The sequence below is a fragment of the Vulpes vulpes genome, chromosome 7 (assembly GCF_048418805.1).
Source record: "Vulpes vulpes isolate BD-2025 chromosome 7, VulVul3, whole genome shotgun sequence".
NCBI lineage: Eukaryota > Metazoa > Chordata > Mammalia > Carnivora > Canidae > Vulpes > Vulpes vulpes.
In genome coordinates this window covers 22,194,017-22,221,626 of record NC_132786.1, presented here as the reverse complement: position 1 = coordinate 22,221,626, position 27,610 = coordinate 22,194,017, and the positions used below count along the sequence as shown (strand labels likewise).

Here is a 27,610-nt window from a genome sequence, read left to right as displayed (position 1 = left end):
TACATAGCAAAACGTCACCCTCAATGTGGACATTTACAAAGGGAGAGTACTCCTAAGGAAGCTCCTGGACGCCAAAGGCACTTCATTTAGAATAGTAGGTGGTCTTCATGAATAGAATTTACCTGCCAAACAGGCAGGCTGGGCATTTTCTGCTGGGCATGATGCCATTTCTCAATTGCTTGTACTAACTCCCAACTTTGTGGATAAAGAAAGAAATGTTAGCTTGTTTCCTCTGGCCAGACGGCCGGCACACTCTGGGCCGGCTCCACTCATCTGCAGTGTGAATAGCTCAAGAAATACAAACTCCTCACAACCAACATGGTTCCAGCAGAAACTTACCTGCTCTTAGGACTCCAGATCTCTGCTTTTTTTTAAAAAAAATATTTTTTGCTTATAGAATGCTAGTTTAGGCCAAGTTTGCAGCTATGGGCACCCTAATAAACAGATGTAAGTATATTATTTTAGCACCTCATGGAATCTTCGCAGGGCTTCCTCTGACCTGCTCTGAACCTCTTAGCTATGACTCAGTTTTTGTCTCCAACTGATTTTATCTCTAGATTCTGCCCCTTTACCAAGTTTCCTCCCTTCCCCCTTCTCTTCTTTCCTCTCTTTCTCTCTCTACTTTCTTTGTTTCACTAAGATTTAGCACAGACTAACATTCTAGCCTTACATCCCCCAGGGGTCTATTCTCTGCTTTCTCTCTTACTGAGCTCTTAGCCATTCTTTAAGACTGGAGTTTATACAGCATCCGTGAAATGCCTTCTCTCCGCATTTTGTGTCAGGATTACCACTGGTCACCCATTGTTTGCTCTGTCTCTAGAATATGACTTTGCAATCTTTCAGAAGAGAATAATCTCCTTTCATTCCCAAGACTGGGCCTGGAGTGTGCTACTGGAACTTTCCTCCTGCCTATGCAATGGATAACCACAAATCAAGAGCAGGTGCAGTCTCCCTCATAAAACTACTTCCTCCATCAAACAAAAAGACCTTGGCTCTATCCGTGTTTTGGGTTTCTGTGGGCACCACCAACCGCTATTCCCTGCACACTGCTCCTATTTCTCCCTGATTTCTTTGAATACAATACATGCTCTCTGAGATCCATCTACTTCTCTCATCTTTATTTTTTTATCTTTTTTAAAAGATCTTTTATTCATTTATTCATGAGAGACAGAGATAGAGTCAGAGACATACGCAGAGGGAGAAGCAGGCTCCATGCAGGGAGCCTGATGTGGGACTTGATCCCGGGTCTCCAGGATCACACCCTGGGCTGAAGGCGGCGCTAATCCGCTGAGCCACCCAGGCGTCCTTCTCATTTTTAAATAAACTAATCTAAGGATCAGAAACTAATACTGAGGCCATGGTTGAGGACAAAAGAGAAGCTATTGCCTTAGTAGGAGGCTAATGGCAAAGAGTCATTGCTAGTTGATTTTTGAGAGTTTGTGAAGCATGAGAAGCATTTCAGAAGCAGCCTGACAGAAAGAAAACACAGTAACACTGTGTCACTCAACAAGACGTGGGGGAAGAGCACTACATGGGAAGTCAGGAGACAGGCTTCCAACTACATCTGTGCCACTAGCAAGCAGTGTGACCTAAAAAAAAATCACTTAACCTCTCTGGACCTCATTTATTACAAAAACCAGGATTTGAACTAGACCTCCAGCATTCCACTATAAACATTCTTTGACCTGAGGATTAATTTTCAAGCGCATCCCACTGAAGCTCCCTCAATGAAATCCACATTGTAGAGATAACAGGAGAGGTATTGCTGGCTGGACTACTTAAAGGGGAGGAACCACAGCCTGCAGAGGAGGGTGCATGGTCATTCACACCTTTTCTCCCATGACTACACTTGAAAATTAGTTCAGCCACAATTGGATGAAATGGATTATGTCCTGGACCACAAAATGAACACACTGCCTTTTGCCTCCAATTCTGTTTTGTTGTTTTAAAAACTCCCCCCAAAAAGAAAAGTAGATTACATCCAGACTAAAGTTCAGGAGGAAAATAAATTTATCCTCAAATGTGGACCAGGCTCCATAGTTTCTTCATTTGCTGACATCAGACAAGAAGCCTTTACATTTCTTTTTGCCTCTCTATCTAGTGGGGAGTGAAAGCCTGGGCTGTACAAAAGAGAAGAAAGAAGAGGGTGAGGGAGGAAAGCTTGGCTGTGTCTCTGCCTGGTCCTGTTGCTTAGCAACATCTCCCATCTCCGTCTGAGAAAAAATGATTCGGGGAGGTGACACAGAGGACCCATTTCTCATGAAGGAACAGCCCCATTTTACCAGATCCACATTTTCTTAGAATGATAATAAGATGATTATCACAGCACGGGCTTTATGTATCCACTTCCACAGCCAAAGAGAGAACATGAGAACAACCAAACCCAAACTGTGGAAAAGTGGCTTCCCATGCACATGCAGGACTCAGGACTTACCACTTATCCACTTAGCCTCAGGGTCGTGAATTTTGAAATCATCACTGAAGAGATCTTCCACTGTGACCTTCTTCTTTTGAGACAGACTATTATCTTCCGCTAGAAAGAACATGGCAAATGGTTAAATCTTTTATTTTTGGATTAAGAAAAAAATCCAGAGAGGACCATAACATATTGTTGTTGCCATTCAGAAATAGTACATATGGTAAAACATATACTTTCTATACATAACATAAGGGCTGAATAAAAGCCATTCATGCTTTTTGTTTTTAATTAAAATATCAAAAACTACAGTAAGGGGATCATGGTACAGTAGCATGGCATCATTTCTCCCCCTCCACTTGAACACATAAACCATTGTATTTCTTAGGAACAGAGGTAAATGTTTCAAGACTGATTTATGAACAATAAGGTGAGAGGGGTAAAGAGAGGAAGCAACAAATGTCCAGAAGGGATCTCAGTTGTGTGATGTAACCAATCATTCATTATGCATTTATTAAGTGCCAACTATTGGCAGCATGTTGGGTGCTGGGAATGAAAAGGTGAGAAACACATCCCGTAGGTCCATATGCTTCACTTGTCCCTGGCTGTGTCTGGGTTGGGAGTCAGTTCTTGTTCAGATAGAATCACACCTCAGACGTCTGTCTGCAAACAATCAAGATTCTACCTTGTTTCATCTCCATCACTCCACTCAGGAGGAAACACCTGGGGTAAGCCTTGAAGGTACCAATCTAATATCCACCCCAAGAGGAGGTGTTTAGTTAATGGCACCGTGGGTGAGACTAGAAACCTGGCAATGTTTATCCTATTTCTTGAGGTTGAAGAAGCATCTGGGGTTTTAGCTAACAGAGTAAACACACAAGGGTAGTACCTGACACCACTCTCACTTCTGCTACGCCAATCACATTATTAACCATTTCTGATGGACGTCGTCCATCTAGATTTATTTCTCTTCCTGTCTTCTTGAACAGAAGATGCCAGCTGTCAGGGCACTTCTCTTGAAGACTTGGGGTCCTCATTTCATCAGCTCTGTGCTGTGCTGCTGTGTGGGGCTCTCCTCAGTGCTAATCAAGGTGTGCAGGTCTGTGTGCATCCCAGGTGAAGGGGTTTCAGATCTGTGCTGCTTCTACATTTTGATGTTTGGTTGTTATGCTTGTTTCTCTTTTTGGTTTCTACCTGTGGAGAAACCAAGATGGTTTCCCCATCTTGGACTGTCATAGAGCTTGCCTTCAACAGTACCCTTTACCTCTTTTAATTTTCTGTTTTATGAGCTGTGGCAGGTGGGAAAAACAAGAACGTTTGCCTGATGGCATGATAAATAAGTACTCTCTGAATGAAATCCCCTAAAGCTTCTTGTAGGATTCGAGTGCATGGATTTTATTACATCTCCTATATCTTTCTTTTGGCCTCTCCGGATGTTATCGATTACTGAAGTTGTCAGAAGAGTCACGTGTTACTTTGTGTATTGACTGATTTTTTGAATATCAAAAAGGATTAATGTGTGCAAAAGTCTTTTGAAAATTACAGAATGATACCTTTCAAAGTGACCTTCTCATTAGGCCTGATTATATGTGGAGCTCTCCCAGGTGCTAAATAAAACATGTTAAAGCAAACCTAATTCTTCCCTGTAGGACTTTTTCACCTGCAACTGAAGCAGCCCCAGGAAAAGGCACACACAGCTTCAGATGCAATGCATTTCCATTTGGAAAACAAACAGTAAGTGAACATTTTAAAGATGACTAGACGTCAATTCAGTGAACTTACACTGTGATCTAGTAATTGAGAAATATATTTGCAACTAATTGAAAAGTAAGTCCTGGAGATCTAATGCACAATATAGTGATTACAGACAACAATCTGTATTATAAATATCAAAATTATGAAGAGATTAGATCTTAATTATTCCCACTAAAAAAAAAACAGAAATGATAATTATGTGACCTGATAAAGGTATTAGCTCACTCCTCAAAGGCAATTATATTGCAAAATATAAATGTATCAAATCAGCATGTTGCATACATTAAACATACACAGTGATGTATGTTAAATATATTTCAATAAAAAAAAAAGTAAAACAAAAACTAAGTATAAAAATTTCTGAGACACTTCTTCTTAAAAAGATTTTATTTATTTATTTGAGATAGAGTGAGCGAGAGAGAGAGCATAAATAGAGGGCAAGGCAGAGGGAGAGGGAGAAGCAGGCTCTTCACTGAGCAGGGAACCCAACTCGGGGCTCGATCCCAGGACCCTGAGATCATGACCTGAGCTGAAGGCAGACATGTCACTGACTGAGCCACCCAGGTGCCCCTCTTAAGCATATGGTCAGAAAATAAATAGTCCTATTAAAACATGAATTTAATCTAAGTAACTTCACTATTTAAGGAAGATTCTAGCTCACTTCTTGAGGTATCCATGCATGTAATGAGAAAAGAAGGCATGGCTTCCATTTAAACAAACTTTGGGTTAAAGATGAAAAGGGTAATTTGTTCACTTTCTGAAAATCTCTTTTTGCAAGACATTTAATGTAAAAATGTCTTTTTTTTTAAACTATTACTTTGTTTTTAAAAGGTATTTTAAACACGTGACTTTTAAATAGGGACAGTCTGTGGTGAAAGCATTGTGATAGATGCTATAAAGTGCTGTCTTCAAGCCAGGACACTTGACTCTGTCAATAATCAGCTCGGTCCCAAGATTCTCACCCTGGCCTCCCTGGACCTTGGTGACTTGTTCACATATTCAACTGCTATCTGGCTAAATCACTGATTTGTGTTTTGATGCACTTCCAAAATCTTTTGAGGTGGTGACAAGCATGTGTGACCATCATGCTCCAGGAACCTTGCTGGGACCTGAAGAATCCCAGCTGAAGACTCTAAGAAGCTCGGGGAGCAGGAGGGGAGCCAAATGGAAAGCATAACTGTATTGCAACAGTGTCAGTGCAGGAGCAGCAGGGTGGGCCATGACCAGGAAGAAAGAAGTAGGGGGAATTCTGGAAAGAATTCCCTGGGGAAAGGTCTTGCTAGCCAAGATAAAAGAGGTATAAGAAGAACCTCCAAGCTAGAAGGAATGCAAGAGCAAGTATGAGTGGAGAACGTCCGCAGGTAAAGGCAGATCCTCTCCTTACATTTGATATTCTGGAATTTCATTAGAAAACATCCACTCGTGATGTGCCTGGCTGGCTCAGTCGGTTAAGCACTCGACATTTGCTCTCAGCTCAGGTCTTGCTCTCAGGGTCGTGAGTTCAAGCTCTGAGTTGGGCTCCATGCTTGGGATGGAGCCTACTTGAAAAACAAAATGTCCACTTGCAGATTTTCTTTAAAAACCATGCTTTGCAGCCAGTACTATTATCAGTCCCATATCAGGAACATTGCCAGCAATGATGTCATTGACACTGCTTGTCCTTCATTCTGTTCCTCCTTCCAGGGTACAAGCGGACCCACTGGATCCAATCTCCACATTGCTGGCTTTTTCTCTCATGTTTTCCATGTTTTTTATGTCTTTGGGGCCATCTGCGTGATTTATTCAGTTTGATTTTCCACTTTATCAATTTTTTAGCATTATCTAGATGTTTCTTTCATCTCACTACTAAATTTTAAAATTTCAAATAATTATATTTTAATTTCTAATACCCCTAATTAGCTCTTTTTCAAGATAATCTCCTCTTATAGTTGTAGGCTCCTTTATCATATTGATAATTTTTTTAAAACCCAAAATGTCATTTTCTGCTTTCCCTATTAATTTATATTTAAGTGCTTGTAAGAGCTCCTGTGTATTAAGTGCTCACGTGTCTTAAGCTGGTGTTCTGCTTTCTAGGGGATAGGATAGTTCCTGCAGGTCCCTGTGACTCTCAGCCTCTTCCCTGAAAGTGTTCTGGTTCATGAGAGACTCCTGGTGATGTGGTTGCGAGCAACGTCCTGGGTACTTGGAGGCTCTGTCTGGGTCTCCTGTGGCCATTTGGGCTGGAGCCCTTTGCCCAACACAGGTGACCCTCTGAATATGAACCCACTTTTGAGGCAGGGGGCTCCCTGGAACGAGGAATAAAATGAAGGAGAAGCCGTAGGTGCTATGTTTTATTTTTTTCTCATTTCTACCTGCTTGAAATCAGAAGGGAAAGATTTCTGTGCTCAATCTGCCATCTTAAGCCAGAAGTCAATGTATAGGTGGAGATATTAGTGGCCAGTGGCTTTTATATTTGGATTTCACCCTGAAGGTAATCTGGGGATGACCGAAAAGTAAAGTTTCCTTCAGCCCGAAAGCTGGATAACCAAACAGCACTTGTAGTTATCATGGTCTCCTGGTCAGCTCACCGGCAGGCAAAGGCATGCCCTCATCCCCAGGGAGGCAGCTATCTCTATGTAGGTCAGAATACAATGCGCATTGCTCACGCTCCTTGCCGGATGCTTGTTAAACCGTTATGTTGTTAAGTAGCACAATTACTGGAGAACATTTTGGAATGTTCTCTAGAGATTTTTAAAATTAGAAATAAATTCCACCACCCTAAAATGGATTAATGTGAAGCATAACCTCTTGAGGTTTTCAATCACTGCAAGTGGAGGTTAGCTACTGACAAACCCAATTTAGTAATAAAGAAAATCTATCCAGATTAGTGAGAAGTCTCTTGTTAGTTCTGCTCGTGTTAGAAATTGGAATAACTGACAACTCTAAAAATGCTCTGCAGTCTTCAGAGGACACTGACAGGTTTAACTCTTGATCCTCTACGAAAGAGGAGAGAGGAAAGCCATTTTATGGAAGGCAAACCTAAACTACTGAGAGGTTATAAGGCTTCTCCAAAGAGGCGTGGAAAGCTAGCCAAGCTAGCATTACCCACATTCTCAGGGAAATCTGAATGTTGACATTGTTCACAGAAGCTGGATGTGTGCAACCTATTCCATCCACAAGTGGGATGCTAATTAAATCACAGAATACAGAAAATATCAAGCAGCTAATGCTAATGAGGATCCTGATAAAACACTATGTTCTCCAGGTTAAAAAAATTATGTAAATAAAGAAAACGGTTTAAAAACCATTTTTTTACAGACACATTTCCTTAATGAGAAAAATTTAGCCTCTGAAACAGATCAACAAGGAACACGCACACCAGTGGCACACAGCAAGTGTTCACCCTGCGATGTGTGCTGTGGCAGGTGTCAAGTACAAGGGTTTTCAATCTCCAGGAGACAAAGACTGTGGTGGGCAGGGCAGATACAGCCTCCCAGAGGAGGCAGATCCCAAGCCCGGGCTCAGAGTAAAAGTACTTTGGTATTTAGAATAAGTCACAGGGAACATCTGTATGTTGTTTGGGTAGAAGCTGGTATTTTTGTTTGCTTTCATACAAACACTCAGAGGAACATATGGAAATCGAAGAAACTGGTTTGTTAAAAGATTCATTTATTTATTCGAGAGGGAGACAGCACGATCAGGAGAGGCAGAGAGAGGGAGAGAGAATCCCAAGCAGATTCCACACTGAGCATGGAGCTTGATGCGGGGCTCAATCTCACGACGCTGAGATCATGACCTGAGCTGAAATCAAGAGTTGGACGCTCAACCGACTGTACCACCCAGGTGCATGGAAACTCTGATATTCAAAGTCTGAACCATTAATTCATGAGTTCCAATGATACAGTTTTTGCTTAACATCAAATCACTGCTAAGTTTGTACCATTACTGACAAACCGTGGACAGCGGCTTAGTCTAAGGAAAAAGCTATGAAAACACAGGAAGCATTTCCCGTCCTCTGCCAGCAAATTAACTGAGTAAGTGCTCTGTGTCAGGTACTGGTAGATTCTGGAATCAATACTTCCAGGTAGGCTTTTTTTTTTTTTAAGAAGTACAATCAATGCTATCTACTATAGATGATACTCATATTTCCTTGGTAGATTCTTCTCATGATGAAGGAAGAAATCTAGTCATGCTTCGCTATCAACAAAGTAGGAACAATGAAATTTAAACTGGGTCTACAGGTCACAAAATGGAGCACACCCAGAGTCTTACCATAACTCGTTCAGGTGACTTAGATGATGAGATATGGGGCTTTTGTGCTGATGAGATTTTGGACCTTGAGTTAATCCTGTAATAGCTCAGGGCCTCTGGAGACCTTAGGATGGAGAGAATGTACTTTGTATGTGGGATAGATGTGAATCTTTAGGGGCTGGAGGTCAGGTTATGTAGGTAAAATAATGCCCCCCAAAGATGTCCATGAGTATGGGTGCTATGCACTGAATTGCACCCCCTGCCATTCATATGCTGAAGCCTTAACCCCCAATGTGATGATATTTGGAGATAGAGCCCTAAAGGAGATAATTAAAGTTAGATGAGATCATAAAGGTGGAGCTCTACTCCAACAGACATGGTGTCCTCATAAGGAAAGAAGAAGAGTCGAACTCTCTCTCTCTCTCTCTCTCTCTCCATGCACGAAGACAAAAAGCAACATGAGACACAGCAAGAAGAGGCCACCTGCAAGCTAGAAAGAGAGGTCTCATCAGAAAACAACCCTGCTGGCATTTGATCTTGGGCTTAAAGACTCAAGAATTATATGAACTGTAAGTGGATGTAAAATAAAATCATAAAAATAAATTAGGTCAAGGCAGGGGGTGGGTACTGTCCTTTCCACTCAACATTTTAAGAACACCAATATATACATTTATACGAATACATTTCAGATCCTTCCCTGGTGGGCAGAGATGAAAAAGAACCAAATTTTAAAGCTGAGAGGAGGCCTGCAGAGAGGTGTGGAGGCTGGCATGGACTCTCCAGTGAGCGGGTGGACCCCGGCATGTCCAGCACACCTCTTTCTAGCTCTGTCGCCTTAAGATACGGCCACTGCAAGACTGGAAAAGGCATTTATTTCCCTTTGTTTTAGTTTCCTGTGAGCCATCACCACAAATGGGGTGGCTCAGAACAGCTGACGTTTGCTCTCTCACAGTTGTGGAGACCAGAAGTCCAAAGTCAGACTCCCTGGGCCAAGAGCAAGATGCCAGCAGGGTGCACTCTGAGCCTACAGAGCTCTAGGGAAGCTTCCCTTCTTCGTCCCCACTGATGCTCCTGGCTGCATCACTGTGATCTCTGCCTCCCTGGTCACGTTGCCTTTTCCCCTGTCTGTGTCAGATCTCCCTCTGCCTCCTTCTCATACAGATATGTGTGGCTGCATTTAGGATTCATGCATAAAGCAGGAAACCTCCCCCCACCCAGCACCCTCCAACAATCCCTTTTTTGCCATATAAATAGGTGATATTCCAGGGATTAGGACATGGAACCTTTGGGAGGAGGGGTCTTCTCACCCAGCTGATCCCTTAAGACCTTTTCTCCATTTCTAACTAACCCATAACTTTAGAAGGCATCCTCTGAAAACACAATAATCACACATTCACTAAATTTTTAAGAAAAAAATAAAAAAAATCTGGATAAGGATAAAGCAAGAGAGAAAAAGACTAATACATCTGAGGTTCTGTAAATTATCTCTTAACCTAATTTCTGCTCATTTTAATACCTCACATAAAAAGCACAGAGTTAATTTAGAGATAATCTGGAATTTGAGGAATAGAAAATAGCCATTTGAGGATATGCTGTTTTTGCTGAAGTGATAAATGGTTGCTCCAGCAGGGTTTAAGGTAAGAGAAGAGCTCTGTCTCATAGAGAAGGTGGACCATTTTGCAGCCTGGAAATCAATCCTCCTTGGTGCTATGACCTGCCTAGTTCACTGTGGGCAATTTCTCTCCCCTTCTCTGATTTTATTATATCATCTATTTCTGTATTCTTGACTCAGACCTGGTAACTCGACTGAGACTCCTGAATTGCTGTCTTTGGTTTTCTGACTGGCCAGAGTCTTTCCTAAAATAGCAACTATTAGACTAGCCAGCTCCTTGTAACAGATGGTCCTGAAGGCTCCCTAAATTCACTTGAACTTTCCCAAGGGGCTTTCATCCAAACCAGGCAACAGACTAAAGAAAATCAGAGTGCCAGGATGGGATTTATCTTTTTCATGGTCTATATACAACTGTGCCTTTAACACAGGATGCAAAATGTAGCAATGCTTTGAAAAGTGCCCCTTTATGGATAAATACGTAGGCACATTTGCCTCAGCTTAGATTCTTAATGCAAGCGCACATAACAATCTACTGCCATCCCTCAGATAAATGGCTCTTTAGTGTAAGGATTCAATAAATAACCAAGATGTACCTCGCAATCCTAGAACTAATGATGAAAAGTCAAAGTAGAGCCTGTTAAGATCCTCCCAGGGACTCACTTCTCAAGACTTTGGAAGTTTGCAACTACCTATAAGGTTAGTAGCCATGTAAATTAATTCTTTCTTTTATGGAAACCTGTCAGAACTCCCTCTTCTCAGATTTGTTTCAATTTAAGGAATGGTGCAAATTCACTGAGTTCAAGGCATGTAGACTGCATTCATGAAGTATTTCATAAATCAAGGGGTCTTGTTGTGGCAGACAGGAGGCTGCCTCTCTGAGTCACTGTACTCTTCAACTCTGCAGAGGCTGACCCTTAGAAACACTGACTTTCTGGAAACTTCTTCCAGCTAAGGGAGGCCATGCAAGATGGTTGTGGCAAGTAAGCTGTCTCCCAGCTGGTTTCAGACAAAGACAGAACTACATGAGGCAAGTCCTATGATTTTCCCTTCTTTCTAGTGAGGATAGGAGATGTGATGTGTGAAGCCAGTGCAGCCACTTTGCCAGCATGCTGACGATAACAGCAGAGATACCTGAGCTACTGAACCATCCTGGCTGTGTCTAGACTTCTCCTTTTGTTTTGTTTTGTTTGTTTGTTTAAAGAAGGGGAAGAGCAGAGGGAAGAGAGAGAGCATCTTCTTTTTTAAAAAATTTATTTATCTTGGAGAGATAGAGAGAGAAAGAGAGAGAGAGAGAGGTGAATGGAGGGAGGGGCACATGGAGAGAAAATCTTGAGCAGAATCTGTGCTAAGTGTGAAGCCCTATGCGGGGCTTGATCTCACAACCCTGAGATCATGACCTAAGCCAAAGTTAAGAGTCGGATGGATGCTTGAACTAAGCCACCCAGGTGCCCCTGGACTTCTTTTATGAAACAATGCAACACTTATGGTTTGAGTTATTTTAGTGAGGCATTCTGTGGGGGACAAAGGTAGTCTGATATATTGTAATATCTGGGCTTTGGACAAATGCTCAAGCTGATTCCTAACAGGCCTTTGGGCAGGCTGACCAGGCACATGAGATTCCTGAAGTGCATTCAAATGTTTATGCGGATGGGGGCCTGGGCGGCTCAGTAAGTGAAACGTCTGCCTTGGGCTCAGGTCATGCTCCTGGATCGAGTCCTGCATCGGGCTCCCTGCTCAACAGGGAGTCTGCTTCGCTCTCCCCCTCTGCGTTCCCCAACTCTCATTTGTGCTCTATCTCAAATAAACAAATGAAATCTTTTAAAAATGTTTAAAAAATGTTTATGAGGACATATATGCCCTTTTCCAATGATGAGATGATTTATAGTTTTATTAGATTCTAAAAACAGGGATCCCTGGGTGGCTCAGCTGTTTGGCGCCTGCCTTTGGCCCAGGGCGTGATCTTGGAGACCCGGGATCAAGTCCCACGTCGGGCTCCTGGCATGGATCCTGCTTCTCCCTCCTCCTGTGTCTCTGCCTCTCTCTCTCTCTCTATGTCTATCATAAATAAATAAATAAATAAATATTTAAAAAAGATTCTAAAAACAGTTATAACTTATAAATTGTTTAAGACAACAGGAATCCTTAGAGGACAATCTCAAATCCAGTGCCTGGCATCCCAGACTCCCCCAGTCTGTCACCACTGCCATCTTTCAGCCTTAAGTCCTTACGTTCATTATGTCCATCCAGGGCTTTCAGGCAGACCCTTCTGCCCAGCTAGTGCTCCAGGATTATTATGCCTTGTGGTGACCTTCCCTCTTGGATTTCCTTCATCTCTCCTGCATCTGACTTTCAGATTCCTCATCTTTCATAAAACCTTCCACCAATGCTTCCTGTCCTCCCCAATCTCACCCATATTCCAAACTGTCATCATAAATACTATCTTCACAATCCCTTTATGGCACCTAATTTCACTTAGCATTAACTAATTAACTTTAGCCAGAAATAGCGATGACAAGGGTGGCAGTAGCAAGAGCAGCTAAAACAAGTATGTATTTCATGACCAGAGTAGACTCAATTCACCCAATCCGGCAGCTGGCAGGTGGGTATGAACAAAGGAATCTAGAAACACAACTACAGAAGCCCCAAGTGCAAGGCAACAATACCAGAGCCTATCAAGTAACTTATGCGTCCTCGGATAGGACACTTGGCCATAGTCATATATACAGATGAGCTCTGATGAGATCAGATTTGGGGGATGAGTTTAATATAGGAAAGAGAACAGAGAAAATACCTGGAAAACATGGCCAAACTACCTATTTCTAAAAGAAACAGTAAGAAACAGTAAGGTGTATGTACTTGTCACGATACACAAACAAATTATTAAATTATTGTTAAGCTACTTTGCGATTATCATAGGGACTATATACAGATTATATGTAGACTAAAAATGGGGCATCAATACAACTTAAAATACCATAATAAATCTCATAAACATTCTATTGAACAAAATAATCTATTGTAAAAGAATGCATACCACATGATTATATTAATACTGGAAATGCAAAAAGTATAAAAGCATGAAAACTATTCTATGATGTTAGAAATTAGGGGACCTTTGGGAGGATTAGTGAGTGATGAGAAAGCATGGTTACGGGCTCTTGGGATCGTGGTTGTATTCTGTGTCTTGATCTGGGTACTGGCTATAAGAGCCTGTTCAGTTTGAAAATTCATCAATCGATATAATATTATATATGAGTTTTACATAAATGTTTAAAAATCAATCATTCCAGAATTTTTAAAAGATAAGCTTCAAACAATGAGATATCACTACACACCTATTAGAATGGCCAAAATCCAGAATGCTGCCAACACCAAGTGTTGGCAAGGCTGTGGAGACACAGGAAGTGTGTCATTCATCACTGATGAATGATGAATGATGAATCACTGATGAGGATGCAGAATAATGCAGCCAGTCTGGAAGGCAGTTTGGCAGTTTCTCACAAAACCAAATACCTTCCTAGCATATACTTCAGTAATGACACTCTTTGGTATTTATCCAAAGAAGTTGAAAATTATGTCTACATAAAAACCTGCATGTGAATGTTCAAGGCAGCTTTGTTCATAATCACCAAGACATGGAAGCAGCCAAAATGTCCTTCAGTGGGTGGATAGAAAACGAAACTGTGGTCCATCCAGACAATGGAATATTATTCAGCACTAAAAAGAAATGAGCTGTCAAGCCATGAAAAAGTCAGGGAAGAACCTTAAAAGCCTACTGCTAAGTGAAAGAAGGCCCCATATTGTATGTCCAACTGTATGACATTCTGGAAAAGGCACGATTGCAGAGACAGTAAAAAGATCGCTGGAAGCGTTCCGGGGGAGGGAGGGATGAAGAGACCACAGAGGGTTCTCAAGCCAGCGATACTGTAATGATGGATGTGTGTCATTACACATTCTCCCAAGGCCATGGCATGTACAACACCGAGAGTGCACCTTTTTAAAAAAGATTTATTTGATTATTTGAGAGAGAGAGAGAGAGACAGACAGAGAGAGAGAGAAAGAGAATGAGAGTGTGGGGACGGAGGGGCAGAGGGAGAGGGAGAGAGAAACTTAAGCAAATTCCATTCTGAGCATGGAGTCTGACATGGGACTCGATCCCACAACCCTGAGATCACAACCTGAGCTGAAATCAAGAGTTGGATGCTTGATGGACTGAGTCCCCCCAGGAGCCTCCCCAAGAGTGCACCTTAATGTAAACTATGCACATTGAGTGAGGATGATGGGTCAATGCAGGTTCATCCATTGTAAAAATGTGCCACTCTGGGGAGGGAGGGATCGGTAAGGGGGGATGCTCTGTGTGCCTGGGGCCAGAGGGTGTCTGGGAAAACTCTGTGCCTGCTTCTCAGTTTTGCTGTGAATCCAAAACTACTCTAAAATAATAGCCTATTAAAAAAACAAAATCTATAGAAATGTTATTACAGAGCTTCCTTTGTTAACTAGCAGTCACACCTCTGAAGTGGAAGGATTCTCTCAAATGTAATTTTAATACATCTCTTTTTTTCCACACAAACCCATTTCATCTTATTTTGACTCTGGTGTACATTCAGAACACTTGATTAAGTGTCTGACTTGCTCGTACCTATTCCTTCTTATAGGAGAATCCAATTTATGAGCCATGATGGCCTATTTGCTAGATTTCACTCCCTCTCAGTAAAGTCTACTGGGTCCAATTGAAAATTAAAAAAACATAAGCTGAGAGTCAGCATAGCTGTTACAGACAACTGGACCTACACTGGTGATGGAATTTCAACTCCATAAAAATTATCTCTATGCTCTGCTCCCACCCAAAAGACTAATGAGTCTTATACTCTGATAACCTCTGCATGGCCGCTGCCCAGTCTACTGTCACTGTGACTTTCAAATGTCCGAGGCTTTTCCATTCCACACCACCTGAAACTGGTGTCCATCTTCTCTAATGTGAAAATCCATAAGGTCAACTGTCAGGGCTATTTCAGTGCAAACGTGATCCTGCTGGATTTTTCAGCTCCTACAGCATTCGACATTCGCTGTGGCAGTGGAGAATGTCAGAGGCCTTTGCATTGGAATGCAATAACTGTATTTGCCAAAAAAAGGCATATGCCATCGCATGTGACCCAGCGTAGGCCGCGTATTTAATAGCTGAAAATAAAAAAGGTAACTTTGGAGTCTATCACGCCAAAGAGAAATTTAGGAAAGGGCACAGACTAGCAAGGGAGAAATGAATGACACAATTGAAAAGGACACATTCTCATTTGGCTAGTCCCTTTGGAGGCAAGATTGCCTTCAACACTTTTAATTTGATTTTTAAAACATAAATTGTGCGTAACTGGGGGTAATTAGACTGCACAATGGAACAAGGTACTTGTCGTTCAGAATGATCACCACGAGCACTTCAAGATCCTGGGCACTGACACCGCCTCCATGGTGATTTTTCCTGGAAAGGGGGCCCACGTGAGTTGGGGACGTTTCTTTTTTTTTAATAATAAATTTATTTTTTATTGGTGTTCAATTTGCCAACATACAGAATAACACCCAGTGCTCATCCCGTCAAGTGCCCCCCTCAGTGCCCATCACCCATTCACCCCCACCCCCCACCCTCCTCCCCTTCCACCACCCCTAGTTCATTTCCCAGAGTTAGGAGTCTTCATATTCTGTCTCCCTTTCTGATATTTCCTACCCATTTCTTCTTCCTTCCCTTCTATTCCCTTTCACTATTATTTATATTCGTTGGGGACGTTTCTATGAAAAGGCTGACCCCAGTGAGTTCAGAATGGATTTTCTGGGCAAGTAGAAAGCAGGTGCCATGATCGGAGTTTCAACAAACCAGAATATAAGATGAGAAGCAGGCAGTCCTTGGGAAAGATTATCTTATTAAAAGTCCCTACTACAATTTCTTTCTTTTTAAAAAAAAAGATTTTTAAAATTTATTTATTCATGAGAGACACAGATGCAGAGACACAGGCAGAGGGAGAAGCAGGCTACCTGTGGGAATCCCAGTGCAACTCAATCCCAGGACCCTAGGATCATGACCTGAGCTGAAGGCAGATGCTCAACCATTGAGCCACCCAGGTGCCCCCATAATTTCTAAGTAAATCTATCAAAACGGAGGCAAGGCAACACACCCAGGATGGCACAAAAATTTTCAAGGTGTTATTATCACGAGGACTCTCATCTCCTCAAGACTGTACTTCATCCCTCCCCCAGGGGAAGCCACTGCTACCCAGAACCATGGCCACAGGCTGTCAGGGATGAACCCCACTCAATAGGCCTTACCCAAGCCCTGCCTCACACTTCTCTTTTGTTTTTGCTTCTTGATCACACGACACAAGGGAGATTCTCCTTGTGCCCATTCCTGCGGTCTTTTTCTCAACCGACGCTGAGCTCTCAGGAAGAGCATCTGTGTCTCCTTTGCTCACACTTCACTGGGCACTGAGCTCAAGGCTCTCAGCCCCCAAGAGGGGAGCGTTGATGTTGGACCAATAGTCCGTACTATTGGTTGACGTGAGGATGCTCTGCAGGTTCATGAATTTGAGAAAGCTCTGGAGCCAGTGGCAGGTAGAGTGATTTGATGTTCTCTTCCGCCAGACAGAATTGCGATTGCCAAACAAAAGCCAGCGCTGCACCCCAGGACAGCAGATGCAGATAGCCTGCAATGGGAGGGAAGGGGCACGGCTGATTGTCCCAACCCCAGGACACACGGCCTGAGCAGCACAACCCATAGAAAGAAATACCGGCTACAGAAGCCCAACAGAGCTCAGGGCTTAGGCAAGGCTGGGTCACATTTGTATTTTAACAGGAGAATAAAAGAACTCCTGCTCTTCAAAGCCTTTTCTGGAATTCAGGGATTCACCAGGGCCCCACCACCTGCAGGTGCCTCTTGCCCACTCCACCTTGTTGCCCCTGACAACTGGCCTCCAGCGTTCAAAGAGGTGACAGCTTACAGTGAGGACACTTGCAACTGCAGAGGGCACGCTGCTGCACAGGAGCCCAGTGGAAAGGACTCCCGGGGTTGGCGGCTGCACTCGAGAGACCAGGACACGCTTCCCCGTGCAGCCGAGAAGGCTGAGGGCCAGCTCTCCGTGTGTGCTGCATGAGCACAAGGAGGGAAGGCCTCCGGGACGTTTACCACGCAGCCTCACTGCTGGACTGCTGGGGGACAGAGGCCTCCAGGGCGCCCTTTTATTTCAATCCAAAGTGACCACCGCAGGAGCCCTGGGACTCCGGGTGGCACGAACACTCACATGTGCCTTGGGAGGGTGGGAGCCACCACAAACTACTTAAAGCACTGTTGCTTTCTAAGCCTCGAAGCCAGTGCTGGACAACCACAGAAGCAACTGTTCAGTAATCCTTCCCTCATATAAAGCACAGTCCTGTTCAAAGGAAAACACAGGTAAGGAACACGTACTGCAGGAATCCTGAGGAAGACCGGATTGTCTCCACGTTAATTAAAAACACATAATTGGGGATCCCTGGGTGGCTCAGGGGTTTAGTGCGTGCCTTTGGCCCAGGGCATGAACCTGGAGTCCTGGGATTGAGTCCCACGTCGGGCTCCCTGCATGGAGCCTGCTTCTCCCTCTGCCTGTGTCTCTGTCTCTCTCTCTCTCTGTCTCTCTCTGTCTCTCTCTCTCTCTCTCACGAATAAATAAATAAAACCTTTAAAAAAAAATGTGGTTGCTGAAATCCCTGGTGAAGGCGAAATACCATCAGCCAATCACAAAATAGAAAAAGTATTTGCCTTTACTCGCCCTTCCCCTACTCAGATTTCAGTGGCTGATTCCACTTTTTTCCCTGATCCATCAGATGTACTATCTTGAATCTCAAGTCCAGGTCCTCAGGCAACTCTGGTATGCTCAGAAAGAACACTTAGGGGGACCCCTGGGTGGCTTAGCAGTTGAGCATCTGCCTTAGGCTCAGGGCATGATCCTGGGGTCCTAGGATTGAGTCCCACATTGGGCTTCCCCCGTGAAGCCTGCTTCTCCTTCTGTTCTGTCTCTGCCTCTCTTTGTGTATCTCATGAACAAATAAATAAAATCTTTTAAAAGAAAGAAAGAATGAAAGAACGAACGAATGAACGAACACCCAGGGAGAGGGCCACATTCTCTTTGTCGTAATTGCCACCGAAACCTCTTCCATGTTAGGCACGTTTTTATGATACTTTAGTGTGTGTGTGTGTGTGTGTGTGTGTATGCCTAGATTACACCAGTGTTTTTAATAATTTTCCCACCATCGTTCAAACTAATAGCTAAAGTGTGATGGAATTCACTTACTATGAAGTTTCGCTTTTTAACATGTACAATTCAGTAGTTCTTGAGGCATTAACAGAGTCGTGAATCCACTGCCACTATCAAATTCCAGAATATTCATCACTTCCAAAAGACATCTTATTCTGATGTATCCATGTAGGCTTATCAGTTGTATCAAATGTACCACCCCGTGGGGAGGTTGATAACCAGGGAGGCTATGCAACGTTGTGTGGGGACAGACAGTATACGGGAAATCTCTGTGCTTTCCTCTCAATTTTTCTGTGAATCTGAAACTTCTCTAAAAATATAATGTCATTAAAAAAAAAGAAAAGAAATCTCATACTTATTAGCAGCCACTCCTTACTGTCTCCACCTCCAGACCTTGGCAACTACTAATGTACCTCTACTCTATCTCTATGGATTTGACCATTCTAGGATCATACAATATGTGGCCTTTTGGGTCTAACTTCTTGCATTTAGCATAATTACTTCAAGTTTTATCCATGTGGTAGTATATATCAAAGATTCATTCGTTTGTATAGTTGAATAATATTCCACTGCATGGCCATACCACATTAATACCATATACCACATTTATCTATTCACTGGGTGAAAGGGATTGGGTTGTTCCTTTTTGGCTCTTATGAATAACAGTGCTATGGACAGGCATATGCAAGTTTCTGTGTGAACATGTTTTCTGTTTTCTTGGGTATACACCTGGGAGTGGAATACTTGGTCATATGCTAACTCTATGACTTTTTGAGGAACTACTGAACGTTTTTCACAGAGTCTACAAAATTTTACATTCTAATTAATAATGTTTGAAGTTTCCCATTTTTCCACATTTTTACCAATACATGTTATTTTTATTTTTCCCCCTTTTTATAGCAATCCTAATGTGTACAAAGTGGTATACTGTGAATCTGATTCGCATGTCTTTGATGACAAATGATGTTGAGCATCTTTTTTTAATGCTTATGGGCTATTTATATTTCTTTGGATAAATATTTTTGAAATCCTTTGGTTGTTTTTAATTAAATTATTTCTCTCTTTGAGTTACAATAATTATTTATAAAATCTGGACATTAGATCTTCACTGAACATATGTCTTGCAAGTTTTTTTCTCACATTCTATGGGTTGTCTTCTCTCTTTCTTGATATTGTCCACTGATGCACAAACATTTTTAAGTTTGATGATGTCCAATTTATCCAATTTCTCTCTGGTTGCTTTTAGTGTCATATCTAAGAAGCTTGTCTAATCCAAGATTGTAAATATATGCCTCTAAGTTTTCTTCCAGAATGTCATAGTTTCAGCTCTTTTATTAGCTTGTTGATACACATTGAGTTGATTTTTGTATAAAGCATGAGGTAGGGCTCCAACTTGGCTCTTTTGCATGTAGATATTCAGTTGTGCAAGCACTATTTGTTGAAAAGACTATTCTTTCCCCATCACATGATCTTGGTGCCTTTGTCAAAAATCAATTGGCCATAGATGTATGGTTTTATTCTGAGCTTCCAGTTCTATTCCATTAATCTATATTATACCTATGCTAGTACCATCATTACTGTAGCTTTAGAGTAAGTTTTAAAATAAGGAAGTACAAGTACTTCAACATTCTTTTGCAATGTTTTGGCTATTCTGAGCCCCTTGTATTTTCATATAAATTTTAGAATCAGCTTGCCTATTTATCCAAAAAGGGGAATTGGGATTTTTATAAACATTGAGTTGAATCTATAAATATATTCAGGAAGTATTGCTATGTTACCAATATCAGATCTTCCAATCCATAAACACAGAGTATCTTTTCGTTTTCTTAGGTCTTCTTTAATTTATTTCAATTAGTTTTATGTTTTTTCTGTGGATAAGGTTGTACACCTTCTATTAAATTTAGTCTAAGTACTTTATTCTTCTCAAAACTATTGCAGGTGGAAACATTTTATTAATTTGATTTTGGATTGTTCATTGTTAATGTATGGAAATACAAATGATGTTTGTATATTTATCCTATATTATCCACCCTTGCTGCATATGTGTGTTTCTGTGTGTGTGTGTATATTCCTTAAGATTGTCTATATACAAGTTCATATTATCTATGAAGAGATAGTTTACTTCTTTCCTATCTGGATTTTTTTCTCTTGCATTGCCTTGGCCAGAATCTCTAATACAATGTGAAATAGAAATAGGGAGACTAAGTATCCTTGTCTGTTCCTGATCTTAGGGAAATGCTTTCAATCTTTCACCATTAAGTATGATAGTAGCTGTCAGTTTTTCATACATGCTTTTTATCAGATTGAGGAAGTTTCTACTAGCTTGTTGAGTGTTTTGCTATGAAAAGATTTTGGGCTTTGCAAATGTCTGCTCTGTGTCTATTGAGATGATCATGTGGGTTCCTTCCCCCTCTTTATTCTATTAATATGTATGTATTATATTGATCTTTCATACAGTAAATCAAATTTTCTTTCCTGTGATAAATAACATTTGGTTATGGTGTAATATACTTTTTATATGTTGCTGGATTCAGTTTGTTAGTATATATAGATGTATAGTATATACACCTATATTCATAAGGGATATTGGTAATAATTTTCATTTCTTGTGATACCCTTATCTAGTTTTGGTTTCAGAGTACAGATTACCCTTTTTTTCATTCAAGTTTTGAAATTGTTTAAACGTATATCCATAATTTACTTGCACTTTTTGTACAAATGTAAAACAAATGTATCTATCTATCTATCTATCTATCTATCTATCTATCTATCTATCCATTCAATGTATCTACTTATTTTTCCATCTTAAGGTCTAATACCTGTACAGTCTATTTACTGGCAGTTAGAAGTGTGTTCCCACTTCACATCTCACCTTCCTCCTGAATTTCCTCACAACGGATCTCTCTATCCTCCAAGGTCCTATAGCATCTGTTTTTGAAGCATTCAACGGTGCAAGTGTATACACATTTTCACTGTAGGTTTTTGCTAACAATTTTTGCGTGTTTTTTCTTTCCTGTAAGATTTCTGACTCTTTCTTACATTATTTCGAGTACCTCTGTTGTTAGTTCACACTCAATGTATGTTGTTTTAATGATTTTTAAAATTCCTCTTTGATATAGCAACCATGAATTCCATGAGATCCACAGAATTGTTATATTTATAATGCCACTGTCTTTAAGCTTGTCAAGCATGACTAGGTAATTATGAATATATATATATACCGAGCATTTCTACACTTAGTCAACAATTACATCAATGAATTCAAAGCATACAAAATGGATTTTTTTTCATGGAAACATATTAATCACTTAACCATATGGCACAATGGGAATCAGAACCCGGGAAAAATAAATTAGGTAACAGGTAGTTACTTAGAAAAAAATTGCAAAGCAAAACTGTGCATTTTCTCCCTTAGTGACTTGCTTTTCCAAGAATAAATATAAGTACCTGGTGTCAGCAGTATGACTGAGGTGACAATCAAGGAGCAGATGACCAGAATCACAAGGAGTGCAATTGCTATTCCCTTCCAGTTTCTTTGGGGAGGGTTACTCCCCACCAGCTCCTAAAAACAACAACAGAAAAGAGAAACCCAGTGAGTGAAGTAAGGAAATAAAATAAACCAAATAAATACATTCCAATTAAATCAAGAACCAAGACACAAAAGAGTGAATGAAGCATATTCTTTTTTTTTAATTAATTTTTATTGGTGTTCAATTTACCAACATACAGAAAAACACCCAGTGCTCATCCCGTCAAGTGTCCGCCTCAGTGCCCGTCACCCATTCCCCTCCACCCCCCATCCTCCTCCCCATCCACCACCCCTAGTTCGTTTCCCAGAGTTAGGAGTCTTTATGTTCTGAATGAAGCATATTCTTATCCTTGAAGCTATGAGTAGCTCTTTTTTCTGCCCTTCTGCCTCCTGCTTTCATCTCTGTACCATGGCAAAACCTCATCTCAAGAACGAATATGATAGTCTATTATGTTTACAGCTTTTCTGAGACTTGAATGTTTCTACACCTGGCACACTGGGTTCTATAGCACAGGGCAACTGTGGCATTTCTCTTCATTACAGGCAACCTAATCTCCACTGAGTCAAACCCAAGTATGATGAATATTCCCAGCTCCAAATCCTCTCTCATCTTTCTTTTCATTCACACCCACACTGTTAACTTCTATCTCAGAGTACCAGATTCAAATGTTTATGTAGCATATACCACATACCAAGTTTAACTAACTTCTTCTATGCGTTGTTCACTATCTTGAGCCCTTTCTTCCTTCTATAGAACTTCATACAAGATTTCAAGATTCCCCAGATCTCTTCACTGGCTAATTAACTTATACGTATTCTAGATTTTAGTCCCTCCAAGGAGCTGTGTTTGCATTGCAGCAGGAGTTAGGGATGGGAGAAAGAATCTGGAGACGTTGCTGAAGTGTGCTAAAGGTCAGATAAATCTAGGAAATTAATCAGGGATACTGGTTGCTGAAATCAACTTTCAATCCCTTTCACATCAGTGTGCTTGTATAATTTATACTCCAACCTGGGATTCTTTGAGAGACAAAGGAGTTAATATTTATAGTTAATAATTAATAAATACAATAGTTTTTATTTATAATAATGACCATTAATTGTACAAGAGCAACTGTCATTCCCCTTGGCAAATAAAGACATATGGTCACACTGAAAATGGTCTACTGCTCCTTCTGCCCATACACAGATCACAAAATACTCTCTCTTATTGTGCCCATAATTATAACTAAATATTAATTTCAAGTCAAGTCAAGATGAACTAGAATAGAGATGGCTTCAAAAAAGTTGATAATGCAATACCCAAATACAGCTTCATCCAAAACTAAAAGCTCATTAGAACGTGGCAAATTTCTGCAAATCAAAGGTAATATTAAATGTAGGATGGCAAATAATTAATAATTGACATGCAAATATTCAATATTGGCTCCCTGGGTTATCAAATTAAGAAAAATTTGAGGGCCACTATGGTCTTAGCCAGAAAGAATTTTATAGTTGTTTAGAAATTTCAACCAATCTCCTTATTTGCTATCCAGAAATTATCTATTAAGAAGTGGCTTTTTAGCACTTAAAAATGACAAAAAACAATACTGAGTTGCTCTCATTTCTGAATGGATAGTGTTCAATGCAAGAAAAAATAACAAAGGAGAACTGATCAGATTTTACTGATTCAGTAGCTTTTCCCTTTGCCAAGTTTACAAAGGAAATTTGAAAATTCACCAAATTTGTGAATAGTATAAATCTTGAAGTAGTACTCTTCATATGAACAATGTAGTACACATAATCTCTTACAGGGCCTAGTGGATATTTTCTTATTTCTTTTTATTTTTAGAGAGAGAGAGAGAGAGAGTGTGCAAATGGAAGGGGAGGAATAGAGGGAGAGGAGAGAGAAAATCTTAAGCAGGCTCCACTCCAATGTGGAGCTCTATGTGACACGGGGCTCGATCTTGACTCTAAGATCATGACGTGAGCTGAAAGCAAGAGTCAGAGGTTTAAGTGACTAAGCCACCAAGGCACTTCCCTAGTTGGCATTTCTCAAATACTGCTTATATTAAATCCCAGGGTAATAATCAAACCAGAATATTTTAATATTCAGGACCAAACCCCAAACCTTATTCAAGATCCAGAATGATAAAATTAACATTATTATCTTCATCAGCTCAAACAATTGATATCTTTTGAATCTTGTTTTAATATTCTAAAATTCTAAAATGTTTTAAACACATCTATTAACAAATACCCTGGTCAAAGTTTATTTGCCCAAAGAAGCATAAGACTTTTCCTTGTGTCAATTTCTGATGAGCTAGTAGCATAGCTGATTTACTTGCAGAAGTGTACGAACCCATGTTTCAGTGACAGAAGTCCTTCTGAGACTCAGTGGTCCCCTTACCAGGCCAAACACATCTACAATGTGTCCTGGCCTGGATGTCCAGGTCTAGGGTAGATGGTGTCAGAGTGTCTGCCAAGATAACCAGAAGATGGAAATGTTTGTAAAACATGTCATGTGAAGGACATTCAGCCTCAAAAGTCTTATCCACTTGAACTATCACATGGAAGAGAGAGGAAACTTACTCTGTACAGCTCCAGAAGGTAGAATCGTGTTTCCGTACACCTTCAAAACTCCCAACCATTAATACTGCCCCACAATAGGATGAGGGGCTTCCTCAGGAAGTGTGCAGGATGGTGAACACCTAACGGGGATCCTGGAGATCCAATCCTCCAGAAAGGAAGGTGGAAATAAATGATCTTAAAAATGCCCAATAAGAGTAAAAGCTTTATGAACACGTATAGGATGGAAGAGAGATGCAAAGCTGTAAAGTTGCTACTCAAGGGTGGAAAATGAATGGGAGGCAAGGGCTTCTGGAAAGAGGACAAAGACTCTGCTTCCTCCTGTTCACTGGACTAAGAAAATACTATGCACAGAAAACCAGTTCAGTGTATATATATCCTGAGATGTACCATAGATACCCAAACAGGCACTGACAGCATAGCCCACTCAAGTGAAGTGATTCTGGGTCAAAGGCACTCTTTCTTTCTTTCGGTAGGGGGAGGAAGAGAGGGAGAAGAGAGAGAGAAATCTTAAGCAGGCTCCATGCTCAGCACAGAGCAGGAAGCAGGGCTCAATCTCATGACTCTGAGATCACTAATTGGATGAAAACCAAGAATCAGACCAACTGAACCACCAAGGTACCCGAATGAACCCCAATGACACCATTTCTTGAAGACAGATGCACCATATTGCCTTTCAGGCAGCATTCTTACACATTTAAAAAGCAGGGCAATTTTACCCACATGAAAGCAGACATTCTTTAATTAAATTCCATTTTCATTTGCCAAATTTCACTTTTCACAGTACAAGAAATTTCTTTTTTAAGTTACACAAACGCTACTGTAACAATACTAATAGGAAACAAATTAAAGAGGAAACAAATCATGAATAATCTTGCTAATCCAAGAAGACAAAGCTTTTCATTTTCCCCATTTTCCTTTCCAGTCATGGTCTATATGCATATTTAATTTCTACATGGGTGTAACCAGAGCACAGAGATGATTTTTGAGTTAGAATTTGGATTTATATGTGCTTCTTTGAACATCTCATTTGGCTTCCCATATTCAAACGACTTCCCCATTTTAACTTGCAGGAGCTGACTTATTGAGAATTTAAGTAGAACTGACCCTGCTTCCCATGAAGGACAAGACAAGTTAATAAATTATCCCCTAAAATGTTAAGCTTCAGTAGTGCATTTCTTGGCAGAATTATATGATTTTGCCTAGAATAGTGAAAATGAGACCATAATACATTCTCTGCTCTGTTTGGTACCCCATGCATACCTCAGAGATTCAGTAAAATGGAAGAGCCTGTCTATAGTGAGCCATTTGGTGTAACCAGGTGATCAAACCTACCTACCTACCTTCCTTCCTTCCTTCCTCCCTTCCTTCCTTCCTTCCTTCCTTCCTTCCTTCCTTCCTTCTTTCCTTCCTCCCTCCCTCCCTCGTTTCCTTCCTTCCTTCCTTCCTTCCTTCCATCCATCCATCCATCCATCCATCCAACACATGTCTATCCAGCACTTCCCCTGCCAGCCCTGCCCCAAGGACCTTGGGTATAGCAGTGAACGAAACAGACTACACTGCTATCAAGCCAGCAAGCTGAATGGCTTTCATTTTTCCATATTTCCTTTCTTGTATACTGGTGCAGGGATGGGACACAAACAATAAACAGCTAACCCACCAAGAGAAGAAAAAAGCAGGATGAGGGGGGCTAAGGAGGGAATGCATCCCGTGAGCTGTTTGTATATAAGGAGGTCAGAGAGATTTTCTAATAAAGTGACATTTGAACAGAAACCACAAGGAATGGGACTGGGAGGAAGGATGTCAGGCTGTCATGGACTGAACTGTGTGTATCCCTCCTAAATTCACATGTGGAAGCTCAAACCCCCAGTGAGATGGTACATGGACGGAGGGCCTCTGAGGGGTAATGAGGGTTACAGGAGGTCATGAGGATGGGGCCCTCGGGTCAGGATGAGTGTCCTTATAAGGAGAGACACCAGGGAGCTTGCCTCCTCTGTACCCACACGCATGGAGGAAAGACCACGTGAGAGGCCACTGCGAGAAGGCGCTGTCGGCAACCTAAAGAGGAAGGGCCCTTAAGACACTGCCACTTGTACCGGGAGGGTGGGCTTCCAGTCTCCAGAACTGTGAGAAACAAAGCTCATGGCTCAGAGGCATTTGTCTGACATTCTGGGAAGCCATGGCTGGTTTTGCAGGCAGAGTTCATTGTTCTTCCATCTGGACACAACCGTAACACTTTGTAAATGCTTTTCTGTAACATTACTGCACTACTGAATTATGTTTTTAACGTCTGTGTCATCTCCAGGCCCCAAGCTACCTGGTGTGCTCGTATTCCTGATGCCTGGTATAGAACTGGGACACCACAGCGCTCGGGGATTGTACATTGAATGGAAGAATGGACATATGAATGCCTTTATGAGAAGTAACTTTGTTATTTGCTGGCACCACTGGAAGAAAAGCTATTGTTAACTGATGCGGAAAGCAAAACATTAATACAAGCCCAGCTCCACTGATGATGCCATAAATAGCGCTCGGTCCTAACAGATGTAATGCAAACTGACATCTAGAGTTGGCAATTGCCTTGTCCCTAGTGATATAATTGTTGCTCACACTTACTCTTAACTCAGGCAAAAAGAAAACAAACCCAACCAAATGGATGAGAAACAAACTCAACCTTTTTCCTAGGTTGTTTTAAGTATAAAATTCATGTTTTTAGACCATTATTATCTTAGTAATCTGTGATTCGAGCTTGATATTTTATGTGCCAATTGTACAACTGAAATGGAAGACTCATACATTAAAATTATAATTGAAGATGTGCAGTATTCTGTGCATGGATTGGGGGGGGGTGTCACCGTGCATGTCCTCCAGGCCCTCTCCGTCAGTGCTCAAACCCCACAAGCCTCACCCTGGCCTGAGTTTCCTCTCTCCCACGGAATCCCCTTGCTGACTTTATCACATCTTGTGCTTTATGATAAGGAGTAGAGATTCTCAAGAAAGTCTGAGGTGATTATTTAGAAATTAGAGAAGCTGAAGGCTACCAGGGTGTGGAAAAAAGAAAGCAAAGAAGAAGTGGAAGACAAAAGGAATCCAGTGCTTGGGTGTTAGGACCAAATGCAAGTGTGTTTGGAAGCACACTAGAATTCATAACATTTATACAAAGGTAAGCTGTTGCTTTATGATTTACTGCTGTCACTACTCATTACCAAATTATGCTTCAGTACCATTTAATA

At 41.2% G+C, this 27,610-nt stretch overlaps 1 protein-coding gene across 4 annotated transcripts in view; it reads right to left on the bottom strand.

The window, feature by feature from the left end:
- The window catches only part of DPP6 (dipeptidyl peptidase like 6), a 908,079-nt gene that overhangs the window by 323,800 nt on the left and 556,669 nt on the right, over nucleotides 1–27,610 (bottom strand). For all 4 annotated transcript variants that reach the window (XM_072763227.1, XM_072763225.1, XM_072763226.1 and 1 more), the window contains exons 2-3: nucleotides 21,731–21,845; nucleotides 2,435–2,533 (exon numbers count right to left, since the gene is read on the bottom strand). In XM_072763227.1, coding sequence (XP_072619328.1) covers nucleotides 2,435–2,533; nucleotides 21,731–21,845 — 214 coding nt within the window. The remainder of the gene's footprint in view (nucleotides 1–2,434; nucleotides 2,534–21,730; nucleotides 21,846–27,610) is intronic.